Source organism: Cynoglossus semilaevis, unplaced genomic scaffold (genome assembly GCF_000523025.1).
Source record: "Cynoglossus semilaevis isolate Cse_v1.0 unplaced genomic scaffold, Cse_v1.0 scaffold1092, whole genome shotgun sequence".
In the NCBI taxonomy this organism is placed as follows: domain Eukaryota; kingdom Metazoa; phylum Chordata; class Actinopteri; order Pleuronectiformes; family Cynoglossidae; genus Cynoglossus; species Cynoglossus semilaevis.
The window spans coordinates 181,966-198,761 of record NW_007585120.1 but is presented as its reverse complement, the minus strand read 5'-3'; the positions used below and the strand labels follow the sequence as shown (position 1 = coordinate 198,761).

Genomic DNA, 16,796 nt, shown 5'->3' with positions numbered 1-16,796 from the left:
ATGGAAGATTTTATTTTATTCATCCCAGTAAAAATGTCAATGTCGCAACAGGTTATGGAATAGGTAAAATTAAAACTGAATAAAGATGTGGTTCAACTTAGTTCCAGTAAAAGGAATGCCACTCAGTGCTGTACAGAGTTTACTGCTTGTGTTTATTGTCCCGAGTTGTAGTTAAACACAGACGTCAAATATTACAAGAATGTCATTTAAATAACCAATAAACTAAGCTACATTATATTTCACAGTAAAATAAGACATGGTCAGCACGATGGTCTTTTAATGGAAAACATGTAAAATTGTCATTACACAGTAATACAGTACTGTGTAATGACAATTTTACACTACATAGAACATCACCATTACAAAGAACCCCTTAGAGGTCAGGCATAATTTACATTCCATCCCAGGACATGAATGCAAACAGGTTTGTTTTTTTCTTCAGCCAACAATTAGCCTCTGTTCTGTGTTGACTAAAAAAGGGGAGGCTGAAAGTTGACCCTGAAAGCGGTGGTCCCAAACCATTTTTGTACCAAGGACCCATCGCCCAGTACTGTCGACGAGTACCACAACGCCAATCATTGAAGGGTCATTAAGAATCAGTAGTTTTTCAAAATAAAAATTATTTTGGACTTTAGACTTTATTTTGTTGGTGCGAGTATCAAAGACTATATTATTTTGGAAAATGGTCAGATATTCTTTAAACTAAGTGTCAAAAATATATGGTATTAATAGAAGCATATATTTCTTTTTAGCTCCAATATTAGACTTTGTATAGTAGTATCCGTACTACTATATAAGATACTACTATAACAAAGGATAATATAATGTATATTGTACTTCCATACTGGTCATGATATATATGTATATATATGTATATGTATATATATACATATATATAACCTGCTACTAGCTAAGCTATTGATTAAAAACCCTTCTACAGTGTAGATTTGCTTCGCCTGTGTTTCATCCATTCCTAAATGTCCTAGATGAACAAACTAGAGGTTTTGGTGTTGATTACTTCTTATTATTAAGTTTACTAACATCTATGATGCTGGCATTCAAGATTCAATATATAATATATAATTTTATATAATATTTTGAATCTTGAATCCCAGCATATGATATATAATACCAGTACAATATAATAATAATAATAATAATAATAATAATAATAATAATAATAATATAATACAATACAATAATAACAATAATATCATAATAGTAGTATAATTATATATACCAGGACACTGCTGACACGTCTGTAAATTCTACAACCTTTCTCTTGGCCCACTCTTGGACGTCACATGCAGTCTGTGTTAGCTCGGGAAAGTCAGCACTAAAAAAGTGGAAGCACTATGTTTTTTTTAAGTGGGTGTTCAGTTTCATATCACCATTATTTCTAAGGAAGTGAATCACAACTGTCACATGCACATTTAGCATTTAAAGCTATTACTAAGGCTGTGGTATGGACTCCTCATAGAAGACCCATGAAGGTAAGAAACAAGTCTGAAACATGTTTAATACTAAGAATTTATCTCTCTGTCCTTCCGATATTTTTCAACAATATTTATCTAAACAGGGAGGACAACCTATAATACAGGAATACAATACGACTGAAGCATAAAAATCTATTGTTCTTTACAGGAAATTTGCTAATTAAGGAGCAATGAAATAAGCATATGTAATTTTCATCTTTTAAAGCTATGTTATTTGAACATTTTAATACTAATGTGCCAATGTTTTTGCTTGCAATGTTAAATATGTCTGTCACAGACAATCTCAGGGTTAATTCAAAGTCTGCTCATGTGTGTGTTTATATGACAGGTGTCTTTTTTGCTTGAGCTGTTGTTACAGCTGTCTTCCTCCTGAGGTTGACTTCAGGTGCTCCTGATATAACATCTATCAGAGAGCACAGATTATTTAACCTGACAGAATTACCCCTGCAGCTCGGTGCCTGCAGTAAAGCTCAAGCTCACCTTTAACTTGCCTTCCTGTGCTGTTCCTTCTCTGGAAGCCCACATGCTAGAAGCCCTCATGACTCTACCGTGACATTTCCATTAAGCATGTGATCATGTAAGAGGTGTTATTTGGGTTTAGTGACCTCTGGGTCCACAGTGAGACAAAGCAGAGTTATGATTCAACCACACTTGTTTTTGAACTGAAGTAACCTCTTTGTCTCATCATCAAAAGATGAGGCTCCTCTGTCGTCTGACACGCAATCAGTTCCTCTCTCTCTGACGTCTGTGATTTCACTTTCCTCTCAGACTCATTTGACACAGTGGGGGGAGTTTGTAAATGTGCCACAAAAGGCCTAATTAACAGTACGGTGATTGAACGTCATTGATTATAAAGATGGAGGCAGCTTTCTCTAAACTTGTGATGAACCGTTTCTCTTTATTCTCTAATGTCACTAAAGGATGTGTGTGTTTACTTCACTGCTGTATTTTTTCATGTTAAAGATGGCAGTTTCCGGTCTCTTTCAAATTAGCAAAAACCAAGTTGTGTAAGAGTGTGTTTCTGTCAGCCTTGTTTCTCCCCATTTAAACATGCTGGACCCAGGGGCAGTTAATGCTTTAATTTAATTCTGGTCTGAGTCCTGGACGCATTTATTATTTGGTGTGAAGAATCATTAAGGATCAGTACATTTTTACACTGAGTTGGTATCAGAGTCAGAAAGACTATTTTGAAAAATTACTGGATCATCTTTAAATGGACAAAGTAAATGAAAATGACCTGATTCTCTTTAAATAAATAAAATAACTTTTTTTCACAGCAACCCACTGACGCCAGTACCTAATGTCATATGCTTTATTTTGACCATTTTTATTATCTGTTATTTCTGTTATTTATGGTAGCTACATTAATCTTGTAGCTTACGTTACACAAAATGGTAGGATGTTACCTTGACAAGTATGTTGTAGTTCGTAAAGCAAAATTAAACTGCCAGTTGTATTTACCAAAAATCCTGACCATTTCTTTTTTGTCATTTGATTAGGTCTGAGCTTTGTTTTAATGTCCAGCTCAAAAAAAAAAAGTTCTTCTCTCACTTCTATCAAAGTGTTTTAAGTTTTTACGATTATTTTTTCATGGTTTAAAACTTACTTTTACAGATATAAAGTTTTTGCTCCTTGTGCTGATGCCTCTGTCTGGGTGTCTTTCCCCAGGCGTGTCGAGACTTCTTGGACCTAGCAGAGACCCACAGCAGGAGATGGCAGCGGGAGCTGCAGTATGAGCGCGAGCAGCGTACACACCTAGAGGAAACCATTGAGCAGTTAGCTAAACAGCATAACAGCCTGGAGCGAGCGTGGAGAGAAGCACCCACGCTTGTTTCCAGTGCCCCCAGTGCCCCCAACACCAACAAAGGTGAGAGTGACTGCCTTGTGACTTTTTTCCTGTGCGGATTCAGACTTCATTGGGTGAAAGTCATGTTTTAATTCAGGATTTCTGTGTCCACTCCATGAACAGTAGAGGTTTACAGTTGTGTCAGGTGCACTAAATTCAGTTTTACTTAGTTAAAACAGATAATTAGCTTCTGTTGGAACTATACATCATGTGGTCTGTTCACTTTAATAAGTCTGTCCAGTTTCTCTCTAGGCTGTTTACTTTACGTTCTTACATTTAATTAAAAAACAGCAAGCATTAAATCTGTGTGTCCATTAGCTGCAGTTACCATTTGATGCATTTGGAGAGGTAGGACATTTTATAAAACATTGTCTGCATCAGTAAGAGTAGATAAGAAGACACAGTCAATGTCAATTTTCATGAATAAAAATCTATATTAAACAGGAAACAGATAATGAAACACCACAGCAGGTGATTGACAGCTGGACTCTCCGATAGTCTGGTGACATTGGGGATAGTGTTGCCTGTAACTGCTCTCCTGCCAGTTACAGCATCATCTGTTTCCTGTCTAATATGAAGGTTTTTCAGAAACGTTATATCATTTCTCATGAAAAGGAACATATAGCTAATCAAAAATATATATAATTACAGAGAAGTACCTTAATTTCTAATAAACTTATTTATATGAAGATAACTGTGGTGCATCTATCTGAGCTCTGCCCACTTCTTACAACAATCTGTCATCCTGACTATAAATGTTTTCTCTACAACAAAAATATTTTAATATAAAAATAAAAAGTTAGTATCTTTTTTTATGTGTGTGCTTTACTTATTTAGTTATGAAAAACTATTTGTTTAGAGAAACAGACCTTTGGTGATCATAGTCGATTCAGTAAGACTGTAATCTAATTTTTTTTTTTTTTAAATAAGATTATTTGTGTTTTTAAATGTTTTTGAATATGAAACTGTAAGTCAAGCTTGAGAACCACAGGGTCTCTGGCTGTTAGACTGTTTTTCCCTTAAATTAATTACCGTATGTGCGTAATTATGCGTATGTGATTACACGCTGCTCTCTTTTCAAGTAACGTGATGGTTATGTTGCTGCTGCACACTGTCAGTCTGCATGACTGTATGCACTGAGAAATATGTTTCAGGAAGCGAGAGGCCACTCAAAGAAGAAGCAAGTGACGAAGATGAAGATACAGAGTTTTTTGATGCCATGGAGGATTCCCCTGCGTTTATCACAGTGACAACCACAGAGAACACTCAGCACAGGTCAGTACACAGTCTGTCACTCTCTGTGTTACTTTACTCCGTGTACCTTTGTACTGCATTTGCTGTTTGTGGCTTAAATCTGCCAAGAATATTCACTGTGGACAGTGATCATATTTGGTGGTAATACATTCAGATTCTGAACTTGTTTTTATAGCATTAGATTAACTGACACTGGAGAGAACAAAGTGGCCTCAGAAAGGTTCATTTCTTCACCCAATCCATCCATCCATCCATTTTCATCCGCTTATCCGTTACCGGGTCGCGGGGGCAGCAGTCGCCACCCAAATCACATTGCACCGTACCAAACCTTCCTGCGGGTGGTGAGTCCACTGGAAGGTACCAACCGCCCTAACCGGGATTCGAACTTGCCCAGGAGGTGAACCCTGGGGTTCCACACCAATGACAGAGACATTGCCTCTGGGCCAAAGCGCCACTTCTTCACCCAATAATGTTTGTTAATGACAAATATTTTTGGCAGCCTAAATATTTATTTCAGGTCACTTGAAGTGATCAGTTATATTCATTTTCACTCAGTTTGAATGTCATTCCAAGATCTTGGAGCAAAAGAGTTAAATGTTATACTGTCAGGTTTTATTTCTGACCCTGGGTTGAAGTACAGGATATCATCACAATAGATCCAAGGCCAGTGGTTTGACTTGTACGTAAAATAGTCAAAATAGCCAAATCTGTGAAAACCTCAAATCCAAACATAGCAGATTGATTAAAAATGCTTAGAGATACGAGATTAGAAAGATGCCATGTAGCAGGACTAGTCAGTAGCTGTGCTATCCTACAAGCAAAATTAAACTGTCCCTTTATTTTTTTTTACAAAAAAAAAAAAAAAGATTCATATAAATAGATAAAACCCTTCTGGTATACTGACACCTCAGATTAAATTATTTATTTATTTGCCTGTTCAAAATAACATTGATTTGGAAGAAATAGTGTGACTATACAATAGTACAGACAAACAAAATGCAGCATTTTGTGTTTAAACTGCAGATGGAGATTTTGAAATAACTTCACCATCTGCATAAAAACACCCCAACATTCTGTATGGGGCCACAAACAGCAATCCCTAATATGCAACAGAAGACACTTCCTATGGTAGAGGCTAAAGTAAAATAAAAAATAAAATGAAGAACTTAACGAACCACAGATAATGTGTTTTAGCTGATAAGAAGTTAGAAAAACTGAATAAAAAGACAGAAACCAAGGTGAATATTGTGCTTTAGGTGTGGTCTAATTTGTTTTGCTAGGGAAGTGGAATTGCTGACAGCAGAACAAAGCTTTGTCAACGTGTCTAGATGTGACAACCTAACCATGCATACACATAAATCACATTTCCATGAGCTGTGTTTTCCTGAAACATTGTCATTACTGCATAATCATTTATTTCACACGGGCCTGTTTCCTTCCAGTAGCTAAGCATATTTTTGCAGCGATTAAGTAATTATCCAAAGGCTGTCGTTGAGTGCCTTATTCCTTATCACTGTTATGATTGATCTCTTCAACTTTTCCCCCATATTTCTGTTGAAACTGAAAGTGTTGCACATCATTCATCTCTACTGCACAGCCATCTTCATAGTCCTTTGTGTGTCTTGTGTTCACATGGGTTGTTTTAGCAAGTGATAATGGATGACAAATAGACAAAGAGTTCCCCTCTGAGATCACACTCTCACTCTGTTCCAGGCGTTCTCAAAGTAATCTGAGTGGAACGAGCGAAGGTCACCCCAACGACTGGAACCAGGACAACCATGTGAGTTTGTGTCTCCTTAACCAGTCTGACTAATAGCTCTGACATTTGCCAACGGCGCTGACTCTTGTAATCTCTGTGTATCTTCTTCAATATGGATACATTTTCTCATTGATTATTTATAATCAAATTGCCTCGGCTTTTCTCGCAGCCTTAGTTTCTTTGCCTACACAACACGCACACACGCATATGCACACACACACACACATACATATGTAAGCTTTGAATTTCTTGCGGTCTTGTTCTCACTGATCTGATGCCAAAGATGCACAGCTGTATCCTTCCACTAAACATTAGTAGAAGTCAAACATCTGTTTCTTTCTTCTTCACCTTCTACTTTTATCCATCTTCTTTCCTTTTCTCCTTCTTTTTCCTCCTTCATCTTCCCTTCCTCCCTCTGCCCTCACTTGATGCACTTCTCTTGGTGTTTTGTACAATTTGGCTTCCTGTCGATTTGGCTCTACTGTTTCATTATTACTTACTTTCACTATTTACGTCCCTTTCCTTTTCTTCTTGCTATTTCACTGCAGTTTCCCCTTCTCTCACAGTCTATTTTTTTGCTGTTTCATTGAGTCTTGTTTCTCCAGTGTTTTGATCACAATGACCAGATTTTTTTCTTTTTTATCATTTTTTATGTACTAAAACTTTGCTATTCTCTTTTTCCTCATCCTCCATCCCATCACAGATGTCTCCAGGTTGTAACGATGTGTCGGGGAAGGAGTTGCAGCCTTGCAGACATAGGCGAACTCATATTCCTGACAAGCCCAACTACTCCCTGAATTTATGGAGCATCATGAAGAACTGCATTGGCAAGGAGCTCTCCAAGATTCCTATGCCTGTAAGGGAATATGGCCATAAGGCTCCTTGTCAACAACATGATGGTATCACTGTATATTTACAGCAGTGGTTCATATTCTCTCTCTCTCTCCCTTTCTCTCTTTCTCTCTCTCTCTCCATTCAGGTTAACTTCAATGAGCCTCTGTCAATGCTGCAGCGTCTCACTGAAGACCTTGAGTACCATGAGCTTCTGGACAAGGCAGCACGATGTGACTCCTCCCTGGAGCAGATGTGCCTGGTCGCTGCCTTCTCCGTATCTTCCTACTCCACCACAGTCCATCGCACAGCCAAGCCCTTCAATCCCCTCCTGGGCGAGACATATGAGCTTGATCGCCTGGAAGAGTTTGGCTACCGCTCACTGTGTGAGCAGGTAACAGCAGCACCATCTGAAGATTCAAGTCCTTCCCTGTGTTCTTCCTTTTTAACCTCTTCAGTTTTCCCTCTCGTCTCAGGTGAGCCATCACCCTCCCGCTGCTGCACATCACGTGATTTCCCAACGAGGCTGGACCCTGTGGCAGGAGATCACAATTGCCAGCAAGTTTCGTGGCAAATACCTCTCCATCATGCCTCTGGGTAAGATGCACACAGACACAGCACCAGGAATTCACTTGTTCATTTGTACAGAGTAGAGTCCACGGATTGGCCACCCACAGGTTCTGAAGTCACAGGCAGAGTGAGAATGAATCAGAAGGGTTTTATGAGGCTTTTGACACCTCTATAAAATAAATCTATGAAGGTGCATCTCTCTGCCCTGGAGCAGAAGAGAGCAGCGGACCGTTTGTTCAGATAAGTGAGAGATTTGAAAGATTGAGAAACCACCAGGCGATGAAGAGAAATGTATCTTTTCTCACTTTTTTATTAAACCTCCATTTGTGCATTAATAATTAATTCAAACTCTTGAAGCCAAATGTTAACAGCATGTCATCAATCTTCCACCGTTTATTTCCATTGGAAAGTTGTGGGAAACTACTAATCTCTGCAGATGATGGGTTCTATGCTGCTGCATGTAAAAATATATTACCTATAACTACAGACAGTCTGCAGCAGCAGCAGCAGCAGCTCATCATAGAAATATTGATTTCTATGATTAAATGAAAGCAACATTTTTTTTCTAACTTTTGTACTGTCTCCCCTCAGGTACCATTCATCTGCACTTCCACTCCAGTGGGAACCACTATGTTTGGAGAAAGGTCACTTCCACGGTACACAACATCATTGTGGGCAAGCTGTGGATTGACCAGGTCTATATTTTGAAGCATTTCACACTATTAACAAATTTCCAACAGCTGCAAACTTACCGCTTCCCAGAAAATCCAGCAGATATTTTGTTATTCATCATCTGTGGTAAATGTGCAGTATGGGCCAGAACAGCACTGATCCTTCTCTCCAGTAGAGAACAAAGGCTTACAGCACATGAATAGGGCTCGGCACAGTCTCTAGGCTTTATCTCCAGCTTTGATCTCTGATAACACTCTTAAATATCACTTTCATTTTTGTTGTGAAGTTCACTTTTACAGAGGCTGCAAAGTATGCTTCTCATCCTGTCTCTGTGGAACTGCAGATATTTAAACTCTGTCTTATTTTTAGACACAAGCACAGCCACACTGGTCAAAACAGTGTCCAGAAATTATACAAATCTTCTATCCATGTGCTGTCTCCCAATCTTGTGATAAAAATACATTATTACATGTGTACTCCCTCTGTTTGGATCATTTGTTGTTTCTAACATGTTTTCTCAACTATCTTTTTTATAGTATAGTTACCATCACCAAATTCTAACAAATTCTTGACAAAGGGTGTAAACTGAAGTCAATGTTTCTGTCACTTTTACTCTTTATATGACATTCTCTCTCTCTCTCTCTCTTTCTCTCTTTGTCGCTCTCCCTTTCCCTTTTTCACAGTCTGGCGACATTGAGATTGTTAATCAGAGGACAAAGGAGACTTGTCAACTCAAGTTCTCTCCCTACAGTTATTTCTCCAGGGACGTTCCACGCAAGGTAAATGATTTCCGTTTCACACTTTACTGAGGCCTGACCTTGGACACTGTTTGAGCCCATAAATACAGCGGTAGCTATTTTGTGTGGTGCTGCCTCCTGCTGGACGATGGCAATATTTAGATATCAACTGTAAGATTGGAGTCACTTTTAAAGCAGGGCTCCAAGCTATTTTATTTTTAGGTGCCTTCACCTGCTGTTTTTGGAGTCTGTTAAATGTTTCAGTAGTATAGAAAGATGGCAGTACTGTGCATATAGTTCCACAGAACTTGTTTATTATTGACTGAATGAACATTGTTGTTTCCAGGTGACAGGTGTAGTGACAGACAGCGATGGTCAGGCTCACTACATCCTCTCTGGTACATGGGATGATAAGATGGAAAGTGCCAAGATCATTCACAGCAGCAGGGGGGGCAGTGTTTTAGAGGGCAAGCAGAAGACTGTCTATCAGACTCTGTCCCCCAAACTGCTGTGGAAAAAATACCCTTTACCATAAGCTCTTACCTCATCAGGAACACACTGAAATATCTAAGACATGGTTGTTGTATAAGAGCTGCAGTCCCAGGTCAATATTATTGATCACAGAGGTTCTCTTCTCATTGTCTCAGGGAAAATGCAGAGAATATGTACCACTTCTCTGCACTGGCTCTGACCCTGAATGAGCCAGAGGAAGGCGTTGGACCGACAGACAGCCGTCTGAGACCAGACCAGAGACTGATGGAAGACGGACGATGGGACGAGGCCAACTCGGAAAAACAGAGACTAGAGGAGAAGCAGAGAGCAGCGAGACGGAGGAGGGAAGCAGAGGCCTCGGATGCGACAGATGAAGGTATGAAATAAGGAATAGAACAGGAGATACTTACTAACAATGGAGGTAAGCAGGGTTCATGATAGCTGAGTAAATTCTGGAACTATATCAGCGGCCGTGCAATCCTTGACCTAGTGAGAATATAAATAGTCCCGTCAATCAGGCCTGCAGCTTTAAGGGTACAAGAGCCATAGTCTGACAGGGCTGATGACTGAGATTAGTTGCAAGCATCAAATAGTGCTGAATCCAAGCAGAATTTACTGATAATACTATTGCTGCAGAGCAGGAAGCTCCCATGTGCATTCATCAGTGGGTCAAAGAAAGGTGTCACCCAGTTTCTGCTGAGATTTTTCCGGGTTCATCCAAACAGTGGAGCGTAACTGCAACCATGACCTCAGATTACCATCTCAGTATCTGGTAGAAACTGATGTTACTGTTACGAGTATACACTATACACTAAGATAAACTTGCAAAAATGCAGGGTGGTGTCTCCAGTGGCATTGTATTCAAGTATAAGAAGTACAGTAGAATAACTCAGTGTAGATTTGACCAACTGTCCTCCATTCCAATATCTAACCCAACTCACAATCCTTACTGACTGAAGGTAACTTAAACCAGTGTTTCCCAACCTATTTTGAGCCATGACACATTTTACATTGGAAATACCTCACAGTGCACCACCAAACAAAAATGCAACAAAGAAAATGTGATGAAATGCAATCTTCTTCTTAAAGACAAATCATTTGCAGTAATTAATGATAGTTCTCAGACCAATTAAGTGAAATATGATTATTTTCCACTGCCCACCTGATTATCTGTCACAGTGGTTGGGAATCACTGACTTAAACAACAACGGTGTGTTGAAGCCAAACGTCATCTTTAATATTGCGTAAGAGCTTAGGGTAATCTTGATTGGTTAGGAAGTTGTTTATTTGTTTACACAGAACCTGTTCACTGATCATGTGTGTGTTTCTGTTTAGACTTGAATGTCTTTAATGTACCCATGACTTGTCTTTCTTTTGTTCCCTCTATTGATGGTCAGAGTGTGATTATGACTCTGGTGAGTGGGGGCTGCTTTTTCGCACCTCAGTTGTACATCTCATGCACACACACACAGAGACACACACACACACATACACAGACACATGCCCATTAACTGTGTGTTCTCTGTGTGTTCTGCCTCTGTGTAGAAACTGCATGGTGCCCCTCTCATGTCAACTTCTCCAGAAAGTGGAGAATAAGGAAAAGTCTGACTTTTTTCCTGAGCAACATTTTCACTTAAGATTTTGTGCCTAGTGACAGATAGCAAATTTTAAAAATATTGTTGAACCACATCAGTGGTTGATTGTTGGTATTGTAGCTTCTTTCTAATCTAAGGCTTAGATAGATTAGTGAATTAGTTTATGGATTTTTTTACTCACTACGAAAGAAAGACAAGCTATTTGAAACATTTAATTTTCCTGACAATAACATTGTACTTATAAAGGAAACTATGTTACAGCTGCAATATTTCTTCTCTACCATCTCTTATCCAGGTTGTTTTACTTCTCCAGGTTAGAGGAGCTTGTTCTTAAATCTTTTCTCTTTTATTATTGAATTCAACACTAATATAAAAAATCAGAAACTTCTATCTGTATTTGGTATTTGTACTTTACTTGGTATAAATCAGGCAAAAGGACAAAATAATGTCCCTATTTTCTACAGTACAACCATGTTCTATGAAGAAGACGATTCAATAGCAATAAAATATTAAGACAATCAACCAACTATTTATCAACCAGAGACACACTGCACAATGTAGTACTGCAGCTGATGCTTAAATTCAGTTCTGAAACGACCCACACAAAGCAACAAGAATATATAAAATCATTAACATTCTCCCTTTGATCCCATTTTTTTTAACTAACGCAGCTTTTTTAAACATATTTTATCAACCTAATACATTGTAATCCCAGTTTAAAAATAATTTCCCCCACTTACCACTAGAGGGAGTCGATTTACCACCGGTGGTGAGTGTACCATAGTTTGAGAACACCTGACCTAAAGTAGTCCATCCCAGTATATTTTCTGATGCAGTACTGTAAGAACTCAGAGGTTCCTCCAAATCAGGCATGGTTTACATCCTTGGCCAGACCAGAAGATCTTACCTGTTGTACTGCTAATTTAGAAAACTCCAAAGATAATAACTGTATGATTTTCTTTTTCAGTTCAACTTTTGTGAAGTACATCAACATTGGCCTAATTTATTCAATATATATAAATACAAATCAAACTACAGATTTTAGGTAGGGAGTTTGAACCAACACATTCTATCTACTGTATGTGTTATTATGAATATGCTTGCCTGCAAGTGTAGCTTATTGAATAAATGTTGATTTAATAAAGGCAATGGCAATTTTTCCCCACAGGCAGAGAATATGAAGGCTATCAGCCATTATGGTTCCACCAGAGGAGAAACTCAATCACTGGAGAGACAACCTTTGTGTACAAGGGAGATTACTGGGAGACGAAGGAGAGACAGGACTGGAGCATGTGTCCTGACATCTTCTAACCCAGGAACTGTCACACCTCACCTCAGTGGACAGGGAAATGGTTATGGCCTCTTTGCTTTACGCAGTAGAGTCTAGTTGGCTCGTAAGCAGTACATGGACTATTGTGGAATGTGACAATGCAATTGTGTATGTTTCCACACATTCTTCAATTTCGGATTACACTGTACCTCCAAATGTACACCTGCACTCTGTTTTTACTGTCGGGGGACAAGAAGGAGCAGCCGGGTAGTTTGCCCCTTTTTTAGTCCTGACTCTGAAACAGTATTTAGAATGTGTGGTTATGACATCACACAACGAATGCGCCTACATACTACCCATGTCACACTTTGCTGTTATTACCGCAATTCCTAAGTTTTCAAACTGGGTAGAAACCCAAATCAAAAATACAATACAATTGTAGACTAGGATGAAGTAGAGTCTTAGAAACACACTCAGTGCTTTAGTACTAAAAAGATATTCAAACTCATTTCCTGTCTTGTATACAATAATTGAGGTTGGGTTAGAGTCTACTGGTCGATGCAGGAGAAAGCTCACACCTGGAAAAGGTCTGCTGTTGAATTTACAGAACAATATAAGTAATGTTACTTTAACCTAAACTGTGAATGAATCTGGTCCATCTTTTAAATCTTACCTTATTTTAAATGTCATTTTTAATTCCCATTAGTTCTCACATACAATTTAAACAAACAGTTTTATCTACAACCATTTAATGTTATTTGGCTTTTAAGGTTGGCAGACAAATGAAAGGACAAACTTTAGGAAAAAAAGAAAGTGTTGGGGTAAGATATGTTTTTTTTTTAGTTATCTCAAAAGTTAAATGTGGTTGAATACATCTCAACTAAATTATTTATTATGTTAATGATATATCTTAGCAGTCTGTTTTCACAGTACAAATGCAGTACATTTATTTTCTTTAAACAGGTTTAGCAGCAGTGCAGAAATGCATTTTTATTGGTAGAAATGTTGTGACTCTACTCGAGGTAAACGTGAGTACATGTTTGTCTGTTTATGAGCAGATCAGTATTAAGTACATGCCATGTAAAAACACAAACTGGACATCTTTCGCTGTAGGACTGCATCAAAGGATGCCAAAGGAACAATCTGTTCATTTTCGACACATTGTTTGACTGAGTTCACTCATTCAGAAGAACAAAAACACTTCATTTGTCAAAATATTTTTTGCTATGTGCTACGCAAGATAAACAGGTTGCTTTGAGGTTGCAGTTATATGTGTAATTTTATTACAAGTGTAAGTGTAATTTAAAGGAACAGTGTTAACCTTGTGCAGCTGCAACCAACCAAATAGTAATGTTTCTCTTTAGATTAAACTTCTCAACATTTTAATTAAACACATACAGTTGTTTCCTATAAAGAACCAGTTAATGTTGCACAGCGTTTATGATGATGTTTTGAGCATAGATATTGTAACAGTAGAATGCGCTCACACACAGTAGAATAACCCAGTCTATGTGGAACCATGTTGTCTATGAAATCTCCACGAAAGACCTGAACACACTTGTTTCACTGTGATTGTACATTAGGTCAGGTCTGTGTATTCAGTTCCTGTAAAGCTGGCTTCATCCTTGATGAACATTTTACAAGGCTTTGTTCTACTTCGGCATGTTATGTTATTAAGTCTGCACCAAACTCACAGAAACTTTCAGTACTACTCACCCGATGCACTCTTGGTGTCTAAAAGTTTCTCTGGACAGCTCCTTTTTCAGTATCTCTTCCTGAGACTGGAGAGGCTTCTTGAGAGTGATTTTAGCTGACTGGAGCTCAGGGCCGGTTCCTGCTCCAAAGGCTTTACAGCAGAGGATTCACCCAGCTGCAGCTCCAGACTCACTGCTCCTCACCTGTGTAGACCTTTGAATGAGTGTTTGTAGACATGCTGATCTGGGATCAGCTTACAAGGATACCCTCAGTCTTAGGCCTTAAATTGACTGAAGAAGGGAAGCAGTTCTCCCACTTGTGCACTACATGTCTATGTTGACATCTAGGGTTAAAAAAAATACAAAAACTAGTTAGTATTTTTTTGTAATTACTCTTAGAAGTCATGAGGCTGGAGGTGTGTATCTGCTGTTTGTCTATTTCTGTGAATAGTTTGTGATAAATGACAATATTGTAAAGTTAGGAATAACATATTCTAATCTGAGTGTTAAATTATCTGTACAGTATCTTTGAAATCTGAAAAAGATTAACTGACGAGCCCCGAGGATTTCAAGTTTTGAGTTTCAAACTTGATGATATCGTTGAATATCTAAGGTAATCAAAAATAAAACGGCTCAGTGTTGAACATTTATATTTTCATAACCCCCTAAAATGAACTTGAACTTGTCCCTGATACTGTCACAAGTGTCCATCAGTCATCACTCCCTCACATGCGTAGGCCATAGTGATGTTTAAAATTGACTAGAAATGACAAAACCCTCCATTTTTCCATATTTCACCTGTTTTGAGATGAGCTCTTGAGGTGACAGTGTTAGTGTTAATGATTTGATGACAAAGGACGACTGTATTATGAAAAGGCTTCTTTATCTAGTCACACAAAAGATTGTGGTGCGTGTCTTTTTTAAACATGAGATTGTCGTGAGCACAGACTATTTATCATATAAGCATTTACTTCTGTTCCTGTAAGCATAAAAGCTTTTGAGGAGTGACATGGCAGCAGAATAGTTTATTTTTTCTATTAAGAAAACTCAGTTTGCATCGTTTTCTGTTGTGACACAACTTGAAAACAAACGTGTTGAAAGTTTGCCCTATTCTTCGAACGATCAAAATAAAGTTGACGAAAGATTTACATTCATATATTGTGTTTGAGATGATTTTATACTTGAGAGTACATATTATATTTTGAATGATGATGAAGAGCTCACCATATGTTGTAGCCTATATATATATATATATTTACTGATGACGTGACCGCAGCACCTGATGGCGACTTGCTTGTTGTGGTGACTATGTGTCAGCTGTAGCAATAATGCAGTGAGGTGTTGGTTTCTCAGTCCATGGCTGTTGTTGCTACAAACTGTTGTTTCGATCACACAGCGAAGGGTGAAAACAACCAAAGTTTACTGGAGAGTGCACTGTAGATTAAATAAGTACCTGCTCACCTGCCTTTCTGCGTCTGAAGGATCTCATTTAAACTCCCTCTCACTCTTTCACTTCATCTCCACCATCACTCAATGTCACTGTGGTGTAGGTCTAGTTTTAATTCTTAAGCTTTTCTTCTCCGTTTTTGATTTCTGTCTTCTCATGGGTGCCATTATTCTTACATTGTTGTTTTCTTTCTGTCTGGATGAATAATTGTTGGATCTTTGTGCATGTATGTTGCACATGTCCCCTCTCATGTGATGCTGCTTAGTTTTGAGGCAGGGGTTCATTAATGAGATTAAAGACGAGATTGTTGCCTTGTCGAATGTGAACCCTGCTTCTTCTCACTTCCCTCACTTCTGTGACTTACGTTTTGTTTGTTCGTTTTCTTTTTTGAGAAAGTTAGAACTGTTTGTGAGGATGTGTTTACTACATGTCAACAACAGTCTAATGCAGAAGGCCAAAGGGGCTTGACCAGCCTGGACTACTATTACATCCCGAACACATGTGTGAAATCACAGGTCACTGCAGATTGAACTGAAGATATCTGATTACTGTTTCTTTTTCAATCTTTTTTTTTTTGTTCCTTGATTTATACTTGTAACACCATCTTTACAAACAAAGACACCACTGAATAAGGATAATAAAATTGGTTTGGTTGTCACATAGTATCCATCTGCTTTCTTTTCTTGGAGGACACCATGAATCTAATTGTCATAATCAATATGGAATTTAAACTGTTGAATTACCTTAGAGAAAATTATACCTCACCCAATCCATAGGGAACTACTAAAGGTACTTTGTTTGTTTCAGACATATACCTCAACAACATTTACTACGCTCACTAATACGTGTGATGATTTAAAATCCTTTACAATGGTAGCTTTGAGTTGATGTTACAGTCTTGCATATACACATCTAGCCACCATTTTGTGAGTAAAATTTTTTTTAAATTTTAAAATGCTAATTAAGTTCCTATTCAGTGTATAACTACTTTTTTAAAGCCCTGAAAGCCATGACAAACTCCATGAAATGTATGTTCTTTTTTAGTTTAGTTAGATAACAACTAAGAACTTGGGAAATAATTGTATAGTAACAAAAACTATGGTTTACTATGTAAAGTCATGCAATGTAGTAGA

The 16,796-nt window shown here is 38.1% G+C and overlaps 1 protein-coding gene across 2 annotated transcripts in view; it reads left to right on the top strand.

Moving 5' to 3' along the window:
* Positions 1-16,321, top strand: part of LOC103398656 (oxysterol-binding protein 2-like) — a 52,776-nt gene extending 36,455 nt beyond the window's left edge. The window contains exons 4-14 of one of the 2 annotated variants that reach the window (XM_008337332.3): positions 3,165-3,363; positions 4,461-4,617; positions 6,310-6,376; positions 7,059-7,211; positions 7,335-7,580; positions 7,663-7,783; positions 8,348-8,451; positions 9,112-9,207; positions 9,512-9,696; positions 9,813-10,033; positions 12,421-16,321. In XM_008337332.3, coding sequence (XP_008335554.1) covers positions 3,165-3,363; positions 4,461-4,617; positions 6,310-6,376; positions 7,059-7,211; positions 7,335-7,580; positions 7,663-7,783; positions 8,348-8,451; positions 9,112-9,207; positions 9,512-9,696; positions 9,813-10,033; positions 12,421-12,563 — 1,692 coding nt within the window. In that variant the 3' untranslated portion in view covers positions 12,564-16,321. The remainder of the gene's footprint in view (positions 1-3,164; positions 3,364-4,460; positions 4,618-6,309; positions 6,377-7,058; positions 7,212-7,334; positions 7,581-7,662; positions 7,784-8,347; positions 8,452-9,111; positions 9,208-9,511; positions 9,697-9,812; positions 10,034-12,420) is intronic. The other variant, XM_008337333.3, reaches the window with a different exon arrangement.
* Positions 16,322-16,796: the final 475 nt, after the last annotated feature.